The 22,392-nt window shown below is 40.5% G+C and overlaps 2 protein-coding genes across 2 annotated transcripts in view; both read right to left on the bottom strand.

The window, feature by feature from the left end:
* Positions 1–22,392, bottom strand: part of LOC137296249 (multiple epidermal growth factor-like domains protein 6) — a 289,784-nt gene that overhangs the window by 168,969 nt on the left and 98,423 nt on the right. The gene's annotated exons all lie outside the window — the stretch shown is intronic.
* The window catches only part of LOC137296468 (protein jagged-2-like), a 39,049-nt gene that overhangs the window by 561 nt on the left and 16,096 nt on the right, over positions 1–22,392 (bottom strand). The window contains exon 4 of the mRNA XM_067828256.1: positions 10,075–10,176. Coding sequence (XP_067684357.1) covers positions 10,075–10,176 — 102 coding nt within the window. The remainder of the gene's footprint in view (positions 1–10,074; positions 10,177–22,392) is intronic.

Here is a 22,392-nt window from a genome sequence, read left to right as displayed (position 1 = left end):
AATTGAAATTTAGCGCTTTTCTACATCTAATTGTGACGTTCCATGATAGTCCCGCATTTGGCAACATATCAGTTATATGCCGGCTACATGTGAAGAATTAGCCGTGGACCAGGCAATTCCCTGACTGAGATCGTTGCCACTTCCGACTAACTAGAAGTTCTTGTTTATTTTTTCTTGCGAATTGCATGGGCTGCCTGGTACCAGTTGTGAAGAGGTCGTGTTTTCTCTCTTGAGGGACGGTCTTCCCTCTCGGTTAGTTTACAACTAGGTCTGTTTTATTGCGTAGGGAATTATAGCGTTTTGATAAAATTACACGTTTGATAACATACAACAGCATCCAACTCTGATACTGACATAGTTGCTTGACAAAACAGGATAAACATTGTAAAATTTTATTAGAAATACTTGCTTTGTCTTACTTGACTTTTTGCAAATGTAGCTGTAATATTGAGCGACAATGTCATGGATGGGGTCTGCCATAAACTCATCAGAGTCAGCTAAGGAGCAGGTGGAGTACGGGATGGTTTGATCTTGGGTTTCAATGCTAAAATCAACTAAGGTAAAACCTATACTATTATACTGGCTCGCCGAATTACTGGGCGTAGAGCTGAGTAAATATTGAGTCGTGACGTTCACCCCGACACATCTGAACAACCGTTTCTCGATGAATCTTCACATGATGGTAATGAAAAAAGGATTAGAATCTTAAATAAGGGGGTACTACCGTGGGGCTTTTTGTAATTCTTTCAAGTAGTACAAGTTAGGCTTGTTGTCTTTGATGTCGACTCGGTCGACGTGGTACAGTTTCATGGACCATATGGGACTGGTGGGGTGTTTTCTGCTGTCTTCCTCGTATTCACCCGAATTGTGCAGGTACCTCATGCTGACCCGGTCAGTTAATTGTGTTTCTGAACAATGGGATGGCTTCAACAGTTTTTTTTTTGTCCACGAGTCTGGTGACTTCATTGTTGTTGGCATCCACCAAGTGGTAAGTGCACGACATACTCCGCATTTCTGTTGGAGGATGAGTTAAATCCAGCGCATACTTGTGTGAGAACAGGCGTTCGGTCGAATTTTCTCCTGGGCATGGTCTGAGGTGCTGGTAGGTAAACATTTTACAGAACCTGTTTTTGGAACCAGGCTTTGGCTTTCTCTTCCCGGACTCGAGCAGCTTTGGCGAGTTTCGTTGAGGGTGATGGCGTAGATGTTATGATTATGACTGAGGAGCTGATTCATTCGACTGAACGTTTTACTCTTGAACAGGGTTTGTTTGTAGTGGTAATGTTTTGTCATTTCATGACATATTTCTTCACCCCTTTGACTACTTTTTAATTTCGCCGTTGTCAGATTTTATGAAGGAATACATTTGGATCATATGCCACCGTATTCCGCGATCCCCGTGTCCACGCATTCGCCTTTCATTCTGCCGGGGACATTTTGTCGTTCCTTTGACTGTGTAGGGTGTGATCTGAGGGGTAATCAGGTGGATGTGTTTTGCCATGTCCTCATGCATGTCCTCGGTGCGAATTTCCATCTGCATGGAGGTGGTGTTGTCGGTGTACAAGAGTTCACACCTTTTGCCTTATTGTGTCTTTATTATAATAAATGTCATACATCAGGTACTCCGACAGATCAAAGATACTCATCCCCACGTACACCGGTTGGTTAAGCAGCACTGCCAAGTCATTATCGAATAGCTTGCTTCGGTTAGAGGCCGTCCTTAATTTTCCTCCTGGTGTGATCGGACTAATTTCATGCTGAAATCATTCCTTAAATTCTTCTTGTGTTTCTATCAAAATAACGATTTGTTCATTACTTAGCAGTTCTTCTTAAAGTCGCTGGTTCTCACATCTCGGTGTTTATTCCGATATAGAATTCTATCCAGTCTCAATGAATTTTGGTAAGACCATTAGTCTTCCAGGAGTGAGCAGATAGCTATTGTGCGACTCGGGTTGCAGATGGTGTCGGAATTTGACTGCATGGTTCTTGTCCTGAAATTCCACGGCGAATTCCACGCTGATCACCCAGGTTTATCTCGGCAAAACACCGACTGCCAACACTGACGTCAAAATCGTGAAAGAGATCAAACCCCACGACAACAATACCTTGTTTACTCCGTTTACGTGCAGGTGAAGCGGAATGCATACACCAGTCTGCAAAGAGTTATCGTCACACCGGAAGACAGGGTATTGCTCACCAACATTTTCGCACCAGGAAACATACATCTCATGGATGTCTGTCTGTGAAATGTCTGTGAAATTATCAGAAAACAGTTGGAAACTATTTTGTAATTTACATATACGATGAACCATCAACCCAACGTCACACTCGGTGATCTGAGGGACAAGGAAGGATTCGATCTGCCCAGCGAGGAAAACATCTTGTATGTCCTGCACTTCAGAGACACCGTGTACGAGCCCGACTGGTTGCTCAACACCACCTCCCCCTCACCCTACCTTTTCTTGAAAAATGAAATATGAAATTATGAACCATGGGATCCTTCTCACGTCTTTTAGTCCATCAAAAAATAGTGTCATACAAGTATGGCGAATACTCGGTCACCGATTCAATATGTTAGCTCTAGTCAACAATTATGCAACTCTTGTCATGCACGATGTATCCGATTAACAACATTATTTTACAGATTGAAATTATGGCATCAAATTACACACCAACCTCGTCATAGCAGTATATCTGAAGTCTATGAAATTCCATGGTGGAATGATACCTCATGAACGCTTCAACGTCACAATCACTTTTGAATGGACTGTCCACAGGCTGGGACTACAGACACCAGCATCAATGTTGTCGTATTATCTTACGATCGGGATCAACACTCTTAGCAAGCCTCAATGGGATATGTGTTATAGAAGAAATTTCGATTCATGTCTTGACTTTTTACTTGTACAAAGATCTCAACTTTATCAGCCTCAACTCCATCAATCAAAGATTAACCGACAACAAATAAAAAAACCTTCCATAATACAGTATCATCATGGGTGACGTGTAAACCCTGAGTCGAAGCGCCACCATTGTGTCCTCTGATCTCGGGGACACACAGTGATTCGATCAACTCGGAATAGCCATAAGGTATATGCCATGCATTTACAAAGCAACGTGTACAAGTGACAAAAGGTGATACAAGGAGTTGGCTTGTTTATTAACATTGTATTTATTTACCCCTATATCAGTTTAGATATGTCTTTGAAGTAAAAAATATAGGGATTATTTGGATGACTTCCACTCCAGCACTTAATTTGATACAGCGTTTGCGAATACCAGTCCATATGGTAACTCAATGTTAGCCCCCACCAATAAACAGGACACATTAATATTTGGTATTCCTGCATATCACTTGGATGTTTTCAATGCAGATTTCAGCGTTTGTAAAGAACACAAACATCAACGTTATCGCATTTACATACAACCAGGTACAGTTACCATGATCAGCCCCTAGGAGTTTTTGTTTCAATACCAGAAAATACCAAACCCCTTATACTACCAAGGGTTTATTTATATGACAATCTCAACCACATTAGCTATAAACATATCAATCAAAGATTGAGGGAAAACGAATTAAATATTATTTCCTAAACTTCTAAATATGTTTTCAAGATGAAATTGTATCAAGTCACGGACGACGTCTCTCAAACGCGCAAAACCCTGGATGGTTTTCGCTTGTGTTACAGTTAAGAATTTGTCGTGACAAACGATGTAAGAAACCCCCTGTGAACCAGCAAAACAGAACAAAGACAAGTCTGAAACATCCATATGTTTGATCACAAGATTGAATTCTTGCAAAGTCAAAGTCCACCTCATAAGTCTCGATTCTTGTTCATCATTTTGTGAAGAAAAGTCAAGAGATTTTGATCAGTAAAAACTTCAATTGGCCTCGACCTCCTAACGTGCTCAACTGCTTGAGCAACAGACGACTGAAGGTAAAACTTAGTGCTTATGCTGGAAAGTCCATCTTTCTTGAGAATCAGACCCGTGAAAGTCCGGGATAGAATAGGCCTTCAGCAACCCATGCTTGCCATAAAAGGTGACTATGCTTGTCGTAGGAGGCGACTAACGAGATCGGATGGTCAGGCTCAGTGACTTGGTTGTACGGGGGTGGGGGTTTCGGTGCAAAGTCTGTCACACTTGGGGCAGCGAAGCCTTATTTATTGAACTGTTAATATGGAAGTAAGATACTGTTGATTGGCATTTTTTTTATCATGAGACGTCACATAAAGCAGTATGGGAAAATGTGGACTGGCAATGCTTAAAGGTCACGTGGAACCAAAAAGATCACACATAACTAAAACACAGTTATCACTTATTCATGATATATAAAATGCATTGCTGATTATGACAAAGCGAGTAAACAAAAGTATAAGCGTATAATCGCAAATCAAAAGTGTAATATTTATACTTAGGTTTACCTCCCTTTAAGCGAAGTAGCCGCTATACCGAGATACCGAACCCAGTCAGAGCTGGTGGGTGTGCACTCAAATGTAACGAAGCTTTTGTCATTGGCCATTGGTTCATTTGTAGCAAATGAATGAAGTTGTGCATTGCATCACAATCAACATGTTTTGGGTTTTTTGTTTTTGTTTAGTAACGAGTAGATTATTTACTTGTAAGTGTACACAACCAAGATTAGACTACTGCTCACAACCTCATCCTCAAGTTTCTAGTACCGCGAACCTATTCATTGCGCGTTCGTTATGAGCGCAGTATAACTGTTGAAACCACTTTTTTCCCCAGCGCTTAGGGAAAAAAAGTGAATCGTTAAAGATTAAAGATTCCAAATCATTAACTCGTTTAATAAAAATGGTATTACACGGAAGGTCGTTTAGTATCCTCTATATATACTTTGAGTAACTCATAAAGGCCAGATTCCGATAAACAAGCCTCATAAGGACGATCAGAGAAACAGCTGAAGAATTAACGGGGGACAAAATTTCATATGTGGTGATTGGAATTCGGTGATTAATCCTGATAATTATACCTTTAATTATAAGCTTATACATAACCCTAAAGCAAGGCAAGAATTGTTAGAGACAATATATTTCCCGGATCTTAAAGACTCGAAAAGCTTCAGCGCAGGCGACAACCAATACCACTAAAGCAAGCTCGATTAGACTATTTTTAATTTTCCCCATAATCTACTCATTTCTGTAGAGGAAAATAATACACAACCAACCATTTCTTCAGATCACTCGATAGTACCACTCACAATCACATGGTTTCGAATATACAAGGAGGGGAAGGCTTCTGGAAGTTCAATAGCTTGCTGCCGATGGGTGATAAATATGTTGAAATATTTTTTTACAAAAACATATTACGCGATACTCGAGAACAATATGAAGACAAAACCAAAGAAGATGAAACAGTTAATTATCCCACGCCGAGCGGTGAGCGCGAAGCGGGGAATATAGTTACTGTATTATTCTCTACCTTAAGAACCTCTGACTAGATTCTTTTCATATTTGGTACCTTGGTTTACCACAGTACGAAAGGTCCAAGTCAGTTTTGGTGACCTTGACCTTCATCTAAGGTCACAAGGGGACGTTTCACCCTTGTCAGTCAAATATCTCAAGCACTGTTCATTTCATTTCTTCGTATTTGACACCCAGGTTCATTCGGGTAAGGCATAAGGTCGAGTCGAGTTAAGTGACATTCAAGTAATTTTCAAGGTCACAGTGACACTTGATTTCAGCATGTTATCCTGCATGTTAAGGTATCTCAAGAACAGCTCACTGGATTTTCTTTATAGACTTTCAAGACTTCTCTTTGATGTTTATAATATATTTATCTTACCTCACTTTCTGATTGGCTGAGCGCACTTCTGTTATTTTCAATGTACCCCGTCTACGAGCGAGGTACATTGAAATATATATCCCGATGCCAATAGCAACAGTTGAACTCATTCGGTACTTCGTGGTTGTTACTTTTTCTTTCTCGAATAACATTAAATGACGCATGGTACATGAAAATTACCGATAGTTTGCAAATGGAAATCGATGGTAGGGAGATAACTCTAAATATGTCTTTCTTGTGTCCTCTGCACAATCTAGCGATAGCTACGGACACATTTGACTGTCTTTCCAATAAATACATTTTGACAAAACGTGACAAGACGTGTTGTAAATATAAAGACGTTGTAATCCAAGTCATACGTTGCTAAGCACATGTGTGTAAATATTTACAAAGCAATCAGATATTCTATCTAATTTCTCAGATGAATTTGTCTAAACGCAAATGTAATAGTATTCCGAAAAGACAGAAACCTTGCAGTTAGAGAAAAAAATGACTTTTTGGAGATACTTAACGTAATCATACAATGGGTAGTGTAAAGCGAACGAATATTTTCGGTATCCGTTGGGGTCATATACGGATACCGATGCAAATTAGAGAGGTCATATGAAGATTGTAGGGACTACTTTCACACTGTAAACAAATATCGTGGCGAAATGGGTAGGCGAACATGTCCAGCCGTAGTTACGGTACTATCAGTGCTTTGAGTCCAGACAATTGATGCCTGGTTATGCTAGATGGAGTAGGTCACAAAGCGACAATAGATCTAGAACTTTACAGGTTTACGAAGATACGAGCATCAGTTCCCTGGCTGTCAGTGTTAGCGAGAGAACGGCACAAAAATCCAGGTGCAGAATGTCACGCGAACAATAAAGTGTTTTCTTGTTCAAAAACTTTATAAAGGTTACTGAGGTTCCACGCGAGTTCGTTTATCATTTTTTCAAACGAAACTAACATTTATTGACAACAATACGTGCTTTAACATAATACCTTACTAGAAACAAGATGACCTGATGCAGTCAGCTGAGTGTTCAAAACAAAATTATGTCACCAGGCTAGCTTTTCTCGAACGTTCGTAGCCCTACGTACTTCTTAAACCCATTCTTAACACATTGGCTACGATCAAAGTTAAGAATTCTTAGGGCTACGAACGTTTCGGCCCTAACTTTTGATGTAACTATGGGTAAGTTAGGAAGACTTACAATATGTTAATATTCTACATGATAGCGATAGCATGTGAAACTAGGATTCTAATGTTACGAATAGTTAATGTACACAATGATTTATGTTTGTGTGGTTAAGCAAAGGATGAAAACTATGTTCATAATAAAGTAGTCATCCGCTATTGATAGAATGCCCAAGTTATAGAATTAGAATAATTCTGAAAGCATCTCTAAACCGGAAAGGTATATCAATGTAAGTCGTTTAAATAAAGTTTTGGCTAATTATCGGAGCGGTGCTCTTCCAAAAATATGTAACTCGGTATCAAGGGTTTTCGCCTATGTAAGACGAAAAGTTGAATTCTATTTTTAATATCTTTCAGGGCTTAAATTTTACTAAACGTGGGCGATAAAAGCTATACTGATCTATTTCACCAAAAAATATCAAGTGTTTCCTACAAAAATTGTGTTGATGACATCGTATCGGCGAAACTCTCCAAATCCAGGGATTTGGTGTGGGTTTTGGACAAGAGTCATACTTTTCTCTCTGTACTGCGGGGGAGTGTTGTGATCAGGTGGCGTCATGTTTATATATACACAAAGAAAAAAAGTTAAGCACCCCCCATTATTTACATGAATTTCCGCCTCTGAAAAATCAGACAGTCAAACAAAGTACAATTATGAGAAGAATAGGAATCAAACGATGCGTTGTAACCAGGGATGTATGACAGCCGTGTAGGCATCGCCTGTGACCTGCACGTGCATCATGCTACCCTCGAGGATCACAAAAAGCTGTACGGAGCAAGTGAATTTGTGGGTATTTAAGGTGGTGCCAACTGGGTATTTGAGCATAATCATTGAACATGGCACGGAGACGATTGTCACTGGAGATCAGAAATCATATTATTGGCATGCATTCGGCAGGAATGTCCTTTAAGGCGATAGGACGAAATCTGGGCTACCATTACACTGTTGGTAGCCGCTTAGTCCGGAAACACGCACAGACCGGAAGTGCAGTGGATCGTCCAAGGTCGGGAAGACCTCCTGTCACAACACCACGAGAAGACAGGCAACTGTTGCGACTTGTCCGACGAGAACCCTTCAGTACAAGTCCTCAGCTGAAAAGACTGTGGTTACCGAATCGACCAGTCAGCACCAGAACAGTTCGAAACCGTCTCAAAGCAGCAGGGTTAAAGGACAGAAGAGTCGTTAAGCGTCCCTTGTTAAGAGACCACCATAAACGTGACCGTTTGGCATGGTGTTTGGCCATACGTACCCGGAATCTGAGGACCTGGAGGAAAATTCATTGGTAAGATGAAAGTCGATTTTTACTTCACGTTACTGATAGACGTACACGTGTTTGGAGACAGAAGAACACTGTCTATACCCCCAGGAACATTCAGCCGACTGTAGCGGATTGGGGCGGCTCTGGTATGGTGTGGGGATGCCTGTCCCATTATTGTAAGCTGGATTTGGTCACCATCACAGGCAACTTAAATGGAGCTCAGTACATCCGCGACGTTCTGCAGCCAGTTGTTGTTCCACATTTCGACAACCATCCACTTGCTACTCGTCCTCTGTTCATGGACGACAACACCTGGCCTCACCGATCACGTGGCGTATTGGCTTTCTTGAGGGCCAATGCAGTGACAACTCTACCCTGGCCAGCATTAAGCCCAGATCTGAACCCTTTGGAGCATGTTTGGGACATTATAGGGCGTCGAATCCAGGCACGGAACCCCCAAGTACAGAATTTACTCCAGTTGGAAGCAGCTTTGCACGACGAGTGGAGGTTATTGACCCGAGAACAGATCAGACACCTAACTGGAGACATGACACGTAGGGTGGAGAGTGTCATCCGGGTACGTGGCGGCTCCACCCGATACTGATCATTCATTCCGTAAGACATAGCCTAGTGTCTTCTGGGAACATTTTTATGTGACATTAACAATGTTGACGTCTTTTCTGTGACCTGTATCCCCATAATTTGGAGAGCTTTGTTTCATGGTAAAACAGTACTTGGAATAACATGATGTAATTTTTATTAAATAACAGTCACAGCTAGCCCTTGTTGTGTTTTCCTCTTACCAGAGGATTGTTCTTGCAGATGACATCAGCATTTTCGGTGATTTCATGGCCAGTGTGGATAATAAGTGCTTTTCCTATTCGACAATGCGAAAATATCATGGGGTGCTTAACTTTTTTCTTTGTGTATATTTCCTGTCACTAGCAAATGACTGATCTTACCGAATTTTTTTTTGTTTAATAGGCAAATGATTTTGCATTTGAAGGGGTATAAACGACCTCGGGGAAATAGTATTAATGTTTGTTTGTTTCTAAATTTGTTATTAACTTATCATTCTGATACCCATTGTCACTAAAGCTCCTCATGACTGCCACTGGTCAACCGCCCTACCGATGAAACTGCTTGTGCACTCCGATCGCGCATATACTTCCTGATACGGCGCGAACAAAGCGATCGTCGAAATCACCAGAACGTCGAATTCAGCGTCTTGGAATACAAAATCCACCAATGCAACAGTTTGCGCTTCTAACATTCTGTTACAGCTCTGATACAATACCAAATGTATCTCTATGTACCATGCCTGAAGGACTACGGAAACGTTTTGAACATCAGGAGCACACACTCTTTATTTTGTTCAATACAGAAGTACCGGGAAACCTGTTTAGACCAGTAACCTTGTGTTTTGTATCCCGTATCCACCACAACATTGCTACTCCTGTGTAAGCAGGTCCAAGAACAATACAACTATACGTTTTCAGACACATACCTCTGTACATGAAGACAGAACACCATTGTTGTGGTGCGCATCTGCTACGTTTTATAAATATTTCCTAGTACCGTATCGTGACAAGTATATTTTTATCCACACATAGCCAATTATTTGGCTGTCTGAATGTTGTACCTACTTCGAAACTGAAGCATGTACGAGAAGCATAAGCTATCTTCATAACATAAAGGAAATGTCCTCCTCGGAGTGTGTAAGTGTGTGTGCTTGGTGAACTGCGGGCAAACATAAGAGCAACTTAAATTGATTGGCAAACAACCCAGGTACTGAATACAGACATAGACTATTAGTGTTCTACTCACGTATCTGACAAGTGGGGCCTGACCAGCCCGTGAGACATCCACTAGAACACCGAAAGTCGCCGTCACATCCGCTCCTACAGTGACACTCCCGCAAGACTGATGCTGAAATAGGGAATTGTATTACAGCTTGTTTTAAGGTATAGTCTACGCTTTGTAGAGAAAAACACTTGTAAACATTTTTTCGGTTGTGACATCTTCAAAATGTGCCTCTTGAGTCTTTACTATTTCGAAGCAAATGGAAACATTCATGTTTCATGTTTTAGATAAAATTTCATGAGGCAACAAGTGATATGACCAGTCTCTATAGATGGTATCGCGACTGTCGAAGTACATTGCCCATGGAGTTGAGAACATGAAAACCGACTGAAACCCACAGCACAGACTATATGCCAGTGAGGCTAATGCATATGCAAGGCAGCAGTGTATCATGACCTTGTCATTATTATAGTGGATGACTTCGTGAAGCAGGTATTCTTAATGACACACCCCTCGTTAAGTTGTGTTCAAATATCCAAATGCATATTTTGGTTCAAAAGTGTGGACAGTCCTCATAAATGCACGCCATATTCATATTCATTGATATGGATATACACGGTGTATATGGTATATCACATCATCACATGAAAAACATCTGAATGTGGCTTTATACATACAATGGTAGGCACAGCGTAATTGTGGTTCCATGATACAACAGAGAACGGACAGAAGGACTTACTATACAAATATGTTATATCGTCCTACAGCCATTTGACAGAGGAGTGCACGCTACGATTCTCAGATCTTGAAATAAGATAAAAGTAAATAACTTACCGTGTTGAGAAAGATAAGCCTGAAGGAAACAGACCAGCAACAGAAACAGTATGCACGGAGCATTAGTCGCCGCCATGTCTCCGCCCAACACACACACACACACACGGACACAAGGAAGTAGATTTACAAAGAGGATGCATGCATACAGAATTGTCAGTCGCTGGGCACTTGCTAACATATTCCACGAGAGAGATAAGTTGTGATATTGTTTTTTTTCAAAAACAATTCTGAACGTGTACGAATCCGGGTCGCTCCTATATGTATTTAGGTTTGCTAGCACCATACCTTAGTCCACTCTTGGGTTCCCACAACTATTAACTGTCTTACTACGGCATGTGAAATATCTGGAACACTCCAATCAAGTAATGATTTTAAAAAGAGTGAGGTTTTACGCCGCATTAATGTACGGAGTAATGAAGGAACTTGAAATGAACATGTAACAGCATATATAAAATTAATATATTTGTCATCAACTCAGTGGATGAGTGTGTGAATGAATGAGTTTACTTATATGCTGCCAATATTCCAGCAATATCACGATAGAGGACACAAGAAATTAAACGGGCTGTACATTGCACCCATGCAGGGAATGGAACCCAGGTTTTTGGCGTGACATGCGAAGGATTTAAAAACTAAGTACCCCGCATATTTTGAAACCGTTTCAAAGCTAGCAAAAAGTGGATCCAGTAAATAGTTTTACTACAAACAAACATTTGGTGTCACGACTGAAGCATGGAGACTATGTTTCCACAAAATTGTAGGATTCTGCTACAGATTTACAACATAATTACCTTCTGAAGTCGAAATAATGCCAACTTTGTAAATACGGAAATAAAGCCAAGTCAAATAACGCAAGTCAATACAGGAACATTTGGAAGACGTGTTATTCTAACGTGGGCAAAATAAACCTTACGCAACACTCGTCACTCTGTTGATATCTGCATTATTTGACGACTGCGTCATTTCACTTCTTCAATAGTTGACATTTGCAATACTTAGTCTAGTATTTGAATTTTGAATGTTTGCACTGTTTTATATCTGTCGTCTGTGCGATTTCACTTCTACATTGTTTGACGTCTGCGTCATTTCACTTCTGCAATATTTGACGTCTGCGTCATTTCAATTCTGCAATATTTGACGTCTGCGTCATTTCACTTCTGCATTATTTGACATCTGGATGATTACACATCTGCATTATTTGACGTCTGTGTCATTTCACTTCTGCAATATTTGACGTCTGCATGATTTCACTTCTGCATTATATGATGTCTGTGTCATTTCACTACAACATTATTTGACTTTTGCGTTATTTTACTTCTGCATTGTTTGACGTCTGCATCATTTCACTTCCATATCACGTCTGCATTATAAAACACTAATGTCCTTTTCGAAAAAGTCAGCATGTTGCAACCGAAAAGAAAGCATCATTCAAACAATGAAACAAGAGAGACAGTTCACGTCTATCACTGAGGGCTAAAGAGCAAGAGGTTCTATTGTACACGGACTAGGTATATATGCTTATACGTTATGCAAGACCTGCCCAGTCGACCGTTGCCTCACTCAGTGCGAGATGTGTATGATGCTCTAATTCGTAACTGTAACCGACTGTTTTTCGATCCGCGATAGGAACTGAATTGCGATATGTAGAAACGCCCAGATTTTAGTATCCCTTGTCGGCTTGAATGACCTCGACAAGGCAGATGTTCTGATAAAAACTACATTCTATGCTTAAAGCAGGACAACTGATAACAACCGGGATGGAAGAATGTGAGTCAAAAAGTATAGTTTTACGCCCCTTTTAGCAATGTTCACAGCATTGTACCATGTAGGGAATTGACCATGGTGCTTTAGCATGATAAACGACGCTATAACCATAAGGCTCCTCGGCTGGAAGATATGCTGCGCTGGTCGCGTGAAATATAGGAATGGGATGGAGAGGGATGCCCAGTCGTCAACGACGTGATTTTCTGTGAAGAGTTAATACTTTTGACGTTCCATCAAACCACGACTCGCTGTTGTTTCTTAGAGAGTTGTCAGTGCCCTACAGGTACTTGCTTTCCTCGGAATACTTCCGACTTCGGCTTTGTCCACCGAATGCAGTTCAAAGTTAAGTGATCCGCATTCTGACAGCTCACCTATTCCTTCATTCAGTATAAATATGCTTGTGTTCAAATGGCTGTACTTCATGTGGACAATGCCAAAACCAACGTTGCCTTATATTTCAGTAGTTACAAGTTAAGTATTACACTTTATATTAATCATTGTCAAATGCCATACGATACATGTATACATCGCCAGCAGAACGTTCACCCGGAAGTAAATGTATTTCGCAAAAATATACGTCATTCCCGAACAAAAGGGCCCTCAGCCATGTTGTTCCTCAGCTAATTTGTAGACGGGAAGCATCTGCGTCGTTATTATTTAAAAGCAAAGTGTGCTTGTGACGATCCAGCTTGATGTTACTGTCGGAGAGTGTGGAGCAAAGCGGGATATTGCCTCTCATTGCATGTCCTGGTTAAAGTGTTGTGTAGAACGTACAGGACATCCTGCTCTAATTTAGGAAGCCATGCTTGTATCTCATAATATGATAGGGAAAAAAAACATTGCCTCCGTATTTTTTGTGTGTATACACTAACAGTGGAGTGATCCTTGTCGTGACGTTTTTCTTTGTTTGTTTCGTATAACGAAAGAGTGAAAGTGTGATGTTTTACACCGCTTTTATCAATATTCCAGCAGTATCAGTGCGGGGCACACCCGAAATAGGTATAAATACCGAAACTATCAAGTTCAACATTTTGTTGAATGCAGATCATTTACGCTTCTGATCAGCAGCGATATGATGAACTTTTTTGAGGCATTTTAGAAATTGCTGAGCTGAGGGGTGAAGGAACAAATTATATGGATGATCAACTTCTATATTTTCACAATGGCGACGTTTCGGTATGGATTCTTATACCGTTTTCAAGCAAAACGGTATGAAAACGGTATAAGAATCCATACCGAAACGTCGCCTTTGCGAAAATAAAGAAGTTGATCATCCATAAAATTTGTTCCTTCACCCTTAGTGATATGATGGATTGTATAACAGTTCACTTTTGCCACTTGACAGCGCATGGCTGTGATGAGAACCGGATAGACGAGTCTACAATGTTTCCTATCCCTGTGACCTCATGGGGGTGTGTGGCTCCAACACATTCTCTTTCTGAAACGGACCACAAATAGTTATAATTTGCGTCGTCATTCACTGACACTGAATACATTTGGATCATATGCCACCGTATTCCGCGATCCCCGTATCCACGCATTCGCCTTTCATACTGCCGGGGACATTTTGTCGTTCCTTTGACTGTGTAGGGTGTGATCTGAGGGGTAATCAGGTGGATGTGTTTTGCCATGTCCTCATGCATGTCCTCGGTGCGAATTTCCATCTGCATGGAGGTGGTGTCGGTGTACACGAGTTCACACCTTTTGCCTTATTGTGTCTTTATTATAATAAATATCATACATCAGGTACTCCGACAGATCAAAGATACTCATCCCCACGTACACCGGTTGGTTAAGCTTGATATGGCTTTTAGTCATGAGCAGCACTGCCAAGTCATTATCGAATAGCTTGCTTCGGTTAGAGGCCGTCCTTAGTTTTCCTCCTGGTGTGATCGGACTAATTTCATGCTGAAATCATTCCTTAAATTCTTCTTGTGTTTCTATCAAAATAACGATTTGTTCATTACTTAGCAGTTCTTCTTAAAGTCACTGGTTCTCACATCTCGGTGTTTATTCTGATATAGAATTCTATCCAGTCTCAATGAATTTTGGTAAGACCATTAGTCTTCCAGGAGTGAGCAGATAGCTATTGTGCGACTCGGGTTGCAGATGGTGTCGGAATTTGACTGCATGGTTCTTGTCCTGAAATTCCACGGCGAATTCCACGCTGATCACCCAGGTTTATCTCGGCAAAACACCGACTGCCAACACTGATGTCAAAATCGTGAAAGAGATCAAACCCCACGACAACAATACCATTTTTACTCCGTTTACGTGCAGGTGAAGCGGAATGCATACACCAGTCTGCAAAGAGTTATCGTCACACCGGAAGACAGGGTATTGCTCACCAAAAGTTTCGTACCAGGAAACATACATCTCATGGATGTCTGTCTGTGAAATGTCTGTGAAATTATCAGAAAACAGTTGGAAAGTATTTTGTAATTTACATATACAATGAACCATCAACCCAACGTCACACTCGGTGATCTCAGGGACAAGGAAGGATTCGATCTGCCCAGCGAGGAAAACATCTTGTATGTCCTGCACTTAAGAGACACCGTGTACGAGCCCGACTGGTTGCTCAACACCACCTCCCCCTCACCCTACCTTTTCTTGAAAAATGAAATATGAAATTATGAACCATGGGATCCTTCTCACGTCTTTTAGTCCATCAAAAAATAGTGTCATACAAGTATGGCGAATACTCGGTCACAGATTCAATGTGTTAGCTCTAGTCAACAATTATGCAACTCTTGACATGCACGATGTATCCGATTACCAACATTATTTTACTGATAGAAATTATGGCATCAAATTACACACCAACCTCGTCATAGCAGTATATCTGAAGTTTATGAAATTCCATGGTGGAATCATACCTCATGAACGCTTCAACGTCACAATCACTTTTGAATGGACTGTCCACAGGCTGGGACTACAGACACCAGCATCAGTGTTGTCGTTTTATCCTACGATCGGGATCAACACTCTTAGCAAGCCTCAATGGGATATGTGTTATAGAAGAAATTTCGATTCATGTCTTGACTTATTACTTGTACAAAGATCTCAACTTTATCAGCCTCAACCCCATCAATCAAAGATTAACCGACAACAAATAAAAAAAACCTTCCATAATACAGTATCATCATGGGTGACGTGTAAACCCTGAGTCGAAGCGCCACCATTGTGTCCTCTGATCTCGGGGACACACAGTGATTCGATCAACTCGGAATAGCCATAAGGTATATGCCATGCATTTACAAAGCAACGTGTACAAGTGACAAAAGGTGATACAAGGAGTTGGCTTGTTTATTAACATTGTATTCATTTACCCCTATATCAGTTTAGATATGTCTTTGAAGTAAAACATATAGGGATTATTTGGATGACTTCCACTCCAGCACTTAATTTGATACAGCGTTTGCGAATACCAGTCCATATGGTAACTCAATGTTAGCCCCCACCAATAAACAGGACACATTAATATTTGGTATTCCTGCATATCACTTGGATGTTTTCAATGCAGATTTCAGCGTTTGTAAAGAACACAAACATCAACGTTATCGCATTTACATACAACCAGGTACAGTTACCATGATCAGCCCCTAGGAGTTTTTGTTTCAATACCAGAAAATACCAAACCCCTTATACTACCAAGGGTTTATTTATATGACAATCTCAACCACATTAGCTATAAACATATCAATCAAAGATTGAGGGAAAACGAATTAAATATTATTTCCTAAACTTCTAAATATGTTTTCAAGATGAAATTGTATCAAGTCACGGACGACGTCTCTCAAACGCGCAAAACCCTGGATGGTTTTCGCTTGTGTTACAGTTAAGAATTTGTCGTGACAAACGATGTAAGAAACCCCCTGTGAACCAGCAAAACAGAACAAAGACAAGTCTGAAACATCCATATGTTTGATCACAAGATTGAATTCTTGCAAAGTCAAAGTCCACCTCATAAGTCTCGATTCTTGTTCATCATTTTGTGAAGAAAAGTCAAGAGATTTTGATCAGTAAAAACTTCAATTGGCCTCGACCTCCTAACGTGCTCAACTGCTTGAGCAACAGACGACTGAAGGTAAAACTTAGTGCTTATGCTGGAAAGCCCATCTTTCTTGAGAATCAGACCCGTGAAAGTCCGGGATAGAATAGGCCTTCAGCAACCCATGCTTGCCATAAAAGGTGACTATGCTTGTCGTAGGAGGCGACTAACGAGATCGGATGGTCAGGCTCAGTGACTTGGTTGTACGGGGGTGGGGGTTTCGGTGCAAAGTCTGTCACACTTGGGGCAGCGAAGCCTTATTTATTGAACTGTTAATATGGAAGTAAGATACTGTTGATTGGCATTTTTTTTATCATGAGACGTCACATAAAGCAGTATGGGAAAATGTGGACTGGCAATGCTTAAAGGTCACGTGGAACCAAAAAGATCACACATAACTAAAACACAGTTATCACTTATTCATGATATATAAAATGCATTGCTGATTATGACAAAGCGAGTAAACAAAAGTATAAGCGTATAATCGCAAATCAAAAGTGTAATATTTATACTTAGGTTTACCTCCCTTTAAGCGAAGTAGCCGCTATACCGAGATACCGAACCCAGTCAGAGCTGGTGGGTGTGCACTCAAATGTAACGAAGCTTTTGTCATTGGCCATTGGTTCATTTGTAGCAAATGAATGAAGTTGTGCATTGCATCACAATCAACATGTTTTGGGTTTTTTTGTTTTTGTTTAGTAACGAGTAGATTATTTACTTGTAAGTGTACACAACCAAGATTAGACTACTGCTCACAACCTCATCCTCAAGTTTCTAGTACCGCGAACCTATTCATTGCGCGTTCGTTATGAGCGCAGTATAACTGTTGAAACCACTTTTTTCCCCAGCGCTTAGGGAAAAAAAGTGAATCGTTAAAGATTAAAGATTCCAAATCATTAACTCGTTTAATAAAAATGGTATTACACGGAAGGTCGTTTAGTATCCTCTATATATACTTTGAGTAACTCATAAAGGCCAGATTCCGATAAACAAGCCTCATAAGGACGATCAGAGAAACAGCTGAAGAATTAACGGGGGACAAAATTTCATATGTGGTGATTGGAATTCGGTGATTAATCCTGATAATTATACCTTTAATTATAAGCTTATACATAACCCTAAAGCAAGGCAAGAATTGTTAGAGACAATATATTTCCCGGATCTTAAAGACTCGAAAAGCTTCAGCGCAGGCGACAACCAATACCACTAAAGCAAGCTCGATTAGACTATTTTTAATTTTCCCCATAATCTACTCATTTCTGTAGAGGAAAATAATACACAACCAACCATTTCTCCAGATCACTCGATAGTACCACTCACAATCACATGGTTTCGAATATACAAGGAGGGGAAGGCTTCTGGAAGTTCAATAGCTTGCTGCCGATGGGTGATAAATATGTTGAAATATTTTTTTACAAAAACATATTACGCGATACTCGAGAACAATATGAAGACAAAACCAAAGAAGATGAAACAGTTAATTATCCCACGCCGAGCGGTGAGCGCGAAGCGGGGAATATAGTTTCTGTATTATTCTCTACCTTAAGAACCTCTGACTAGATTCTTTTCATATTTGGTACCTTGGTTTACCACAGTACGAAAGGTCCAAGTCAGTTTTGGTGACCTTGACCTTCATCTAAGGTCACAAGGGGACGTTTCACCCTTGTCAGTCAAATATCTCAAGCACTGTTCATTTCATTTCTTCGTATTTGACACCCAGGTTCATTCGGGTAAGGCATAAGGTCGAGTCGAGTTAAGTGACATTCAAGTAATTTTCAAGGTCACAGTGACACTTGATTTCAGCATGTTATCCTGCATGTTAAGGTATCTCAAGAACAGCTCACTGGATTTTCTTTATAGACTTTCAAGACTTCTCTTTGATGTTTATAATATATTTATCTTACCTCACTTTCTGATTGGCTAAGCGCACTTCTGTTATTTTCAATGTACCCCGTCTACGAGCGAGGTACATTGAAATATATATCCCGATGCCAATAGCAACAGTTGAACTCATTCGGTACTTCGTGGTTGTTACTTTTTCTTTCTTGAATAATATTAAATGACGCATGGTACATGAAAATTACCGATAGTTTGCAAATGGAAATCGATGGTAGGGAGATAACTCTAAATATGTCTTTCTTGTGTCCTCTGCACAATCTAGCGATAGCTACGGACACATTTGACTGTCTTTCCAATAAATACATTTTGACAAAACGTTCAAATGTTGTCCCTGTGAATATCAAGAAGGGGAACTACATCGCGGCGACTGTATTAAGACTATACCAGTGGGGGAAAGATGCAAGATTCGAATCGTTTGATTCACACATGTTGGCTAAAGTGTACGATCCGATACCCATGCTTCAGACACTTCAAAATCAACATTGATGCGTTCGGTAAGATAAATACGTTTTTCATTGGTCCCTCGGGGACCATGGGTTGAGGTACCCTGAATGTTTGTTTATCTTCCCTGAGACCGAAGGGCTATATGTAAACAAACATCGAGGATACCTCAACCCATGCGCCCTCGTGACCAGTGAACAACTTATACTATCTATACATATCGGGAGTGGTTGAGTGGTCCTGTTTTTGTTGACATTCATTTCCATCTTAAACTTCACTTTCATTACTTTTTAAATTTTGAGTTGATAATTTGAGGCAGGGGATAACCTTAGTGGCAATGCTTGCGATCAATTACTTTTGGAAATCTTCCTGTTAAACACAAGAGGAGAGTCAATTTTTTCATCTACTCGTAAAAAGAAAATCTACCAATGGGAGCAAAATTATGAAATGAATTAAACCAGTTTGTGAGTAAGCTGGAGACCCAATGTTGATAAGGAGGCAGGGTATATAATCGAACATTACAAATCACGTAAACTTGAATTTACACAAATTAAGAACTAAAGGTTCCTTTATAAGATCGAACATGGTTGAAACCTTCAAACTACTACCTCCAATTACAATACAGAAACTTTCTAATTCCAACCATCCCAATTCCGACAAGAGGATGGAACAAAAGTTAAAAAAAGAGCTAAGAAAGTAGAGAGCTAAGATTTATGTGTGAGATGTTTATGGACATGAGGAGTTGAAAGGTAACATAACAACGTATGGTATTGACTTACAACTTCTTTGTATTTACAACTCGACACTCCTGGGATCCATCTTGCCCCTTCATCACGTGAAAGAATCAAGAGACGTGTTGTAAATATAAAGACGTTGTAATCCAAGTCATACGTTGCTAAGCACATGTGTGTAAATATTTACAAAGCAATCAGACATTCTATCTAATTTCTCAGATGAATTTGTCTAAACGCAAATGTAATAGTATTCCGAAAAGACAGAAACCTTGCAGTTAGAGAAAAAAATGACTTTTTGGAGATACTTAACGTAATCATACAATGGGTAGTGTAAAGCGAACGAATATTTTCGGTATCCGTTGGGGTCATATACGGATACCGATGCAAATTAGAGAGGTCATATGAAGATTGTAGGGACTACTTTCACACTGTAAACAAACATCGTGGCGAAATGGGTAGGCGAACATGTCCAGCCGCAGTTACGGTACTATCAGTGCTTTGAGTCCAGACAATTCATGCCTGGTTATGCTAGATGGAGTAGGTCACAAAGCGACAATAGATCTAGAACTTTACAGGTTTACGAAGATACGAGCATCAGTTCCCTGGCTGTCAGTGTTAGCGAGAGAACGGCACAAAAATCCAGGTGCAGAATGTCACGCGAACAATAAAGTGTTTTCTTGTTCAAAAACTTTATAAAGGTTACTGAGGTTCCACGCGAGTTCGTTTATCATTTTTTCAAACGAAACTAACATTTATTGACAACAATACGTGCTTTAACATAATACCTTACTAGAAACAAGATGACCTGATGCAGTCAGCTGAGTGTTCAAAACAAAATTATGTCACCAGGCTAGCTTTTCTCGAACGTTCGTAGCCCTACGTACTTCTTAAACTCATTCTTAACACATTGGCTACGATCAAAGTTAAGAATTCTTAGGGCTACGAACGTTTCGGCCCTAACTTTTGATGTAACTATGGGTAAGTTAGGAAGACTTACAATATGTTAATATTCTACATGATAGCGATAGCATGTGAAACTAGGATTCTAATGTTACGAATAGGTTATGTACACAATGATTTATGTTTGTGTGGTTAAGCAAAGGATGAAAACTATGTTCATAATAAAGTAGTCATCCGCTATTGATAGAATGCCCAAGTTATAGAATTAGAATAATTCTGAAAGCATCTTTAAACCGGAAAGCTATATCAATGTAAGTCGTTTAAATAAAGTTTTGGCTAATTATCGGAGCGGTGCTCTTCCAAAAATATGTAACTCGGTATCAAGGGTTTTCGCCTATGTAAGACGAAAAGTTGAATTCTATTTTTAATATCTTTCAGGGCTTAAATTTTACTAAACTTGGGCGATAAAAGCTATACTGATCTATTTCACCAATAAATATCAAGTGTTTCCTACAAAAATTGTGTTGATGACATCGTATCGGCGAAACTCTCCAAATCCAGGGATTTGGTGTGGGTTTTGGACAAGAGTCATACTTTTCTCTCTGTACTGCGGGGGAGTGTTGTGATCAGGTGGCGTCATGTTTATATATACACAAAGAAAAAAGTTAAGCACCCCCCATTATTTACATGAATTTCCGCCTCTGAAAAATCAGATAGTCAAACAAAGTACAATTATGAGAAGAATAGGAATCGAACGATGCGTTGTAACCAGGGATGTATGACAGCCGTGTAGGCATCGCCTGTGACCTGCACGTGCATCATGCTACCCTCGAGGATCACAAAAAGCTGTACGGAGCAAGTGAATTTGTGGGTATTTAAGGTGGTGCCAACTGGGTATTTGAGCATAATCATTGAACATGGCACGGAGACGATTGTCACTGGAGATCAGAAATCAGATTATTGGCATGCATTCGGCAGGAATGTCCTTTAAGGCGATAGGACGAAATCTGGGCTACCATTACACTGTTGGTAGCCGCTTAGTCCGGAAACACGCACAGACCGGAAGTGCAGTGGATCGTCCAAGGTCGGGAAGACCTCCTGTCACAACACCACGAGAAGACAGGCAACTGTTGCGACTTGTCCGACGAGAACCCTTCAGTACAAGTCCTCAGCTGAAAAGACTGTGGTTACCAAATCGACCAGTCAGCACCAGAACAGTTCGAAACCGTCTCAAAGCAGCAGGGTTAAAGGACAGAAGAGTCGTTAAGCGTCCCTTGTTAAGAGACCACCATAAACGTGACCGTTTGGCATGGTGTTTGGCCATACGGAACCGGAATCTGAGGACCTGGAGGAAAATTCATTGGTAAGATGAAAGTCGATTTTTACTTCACGTTACTGATAGACGTACACGTGTTTGGAGACAGAAGAACACTGTCTATACCCCCAGGAACATTCAGCCGACTGTAGCGGATTGGGGCGGCTCTGGTATGGTGTGGGGATGCCTGTCCCATTATTGTAAGCTGGATTTGGTCACCATCACAGGCAACTTAAATGGAGCTCAGTACATCCGCGACGTTCTGCAGCCAGTTGTTGTTCCACATTTCGACAACCATCCACTTGCTACTCGTCCTCTGTTCATGGACGACAACACCTGGCCTCACCGATCACGTGGCGTATTGGCTTTCTTGAGGGCCAATGCAGTGACAACTCTACCCT

The sequence above is a fragment of the Haliotis asinina genome, chromosome 9, assembly GCF_037392515.1.
Source record: "Haliotis asinina isolate JCU_RB_2024 chromosome 9, JCU_Hal_asi_v2, whole genome shotgun sequence".
Classification (NCBI taxonomy): domain Eukaryota; kingdom Metazoa; phylum Mollusca; class Gastropoda; order Lepetellida; family Haliotidae; genus Haliotis; species Haliotis asinina.
The sequence above is the reverse complement of the archived record's forward strand: the minus strand, read 5'-3'. Positions and strand labels throughout refer to the sequence as shown.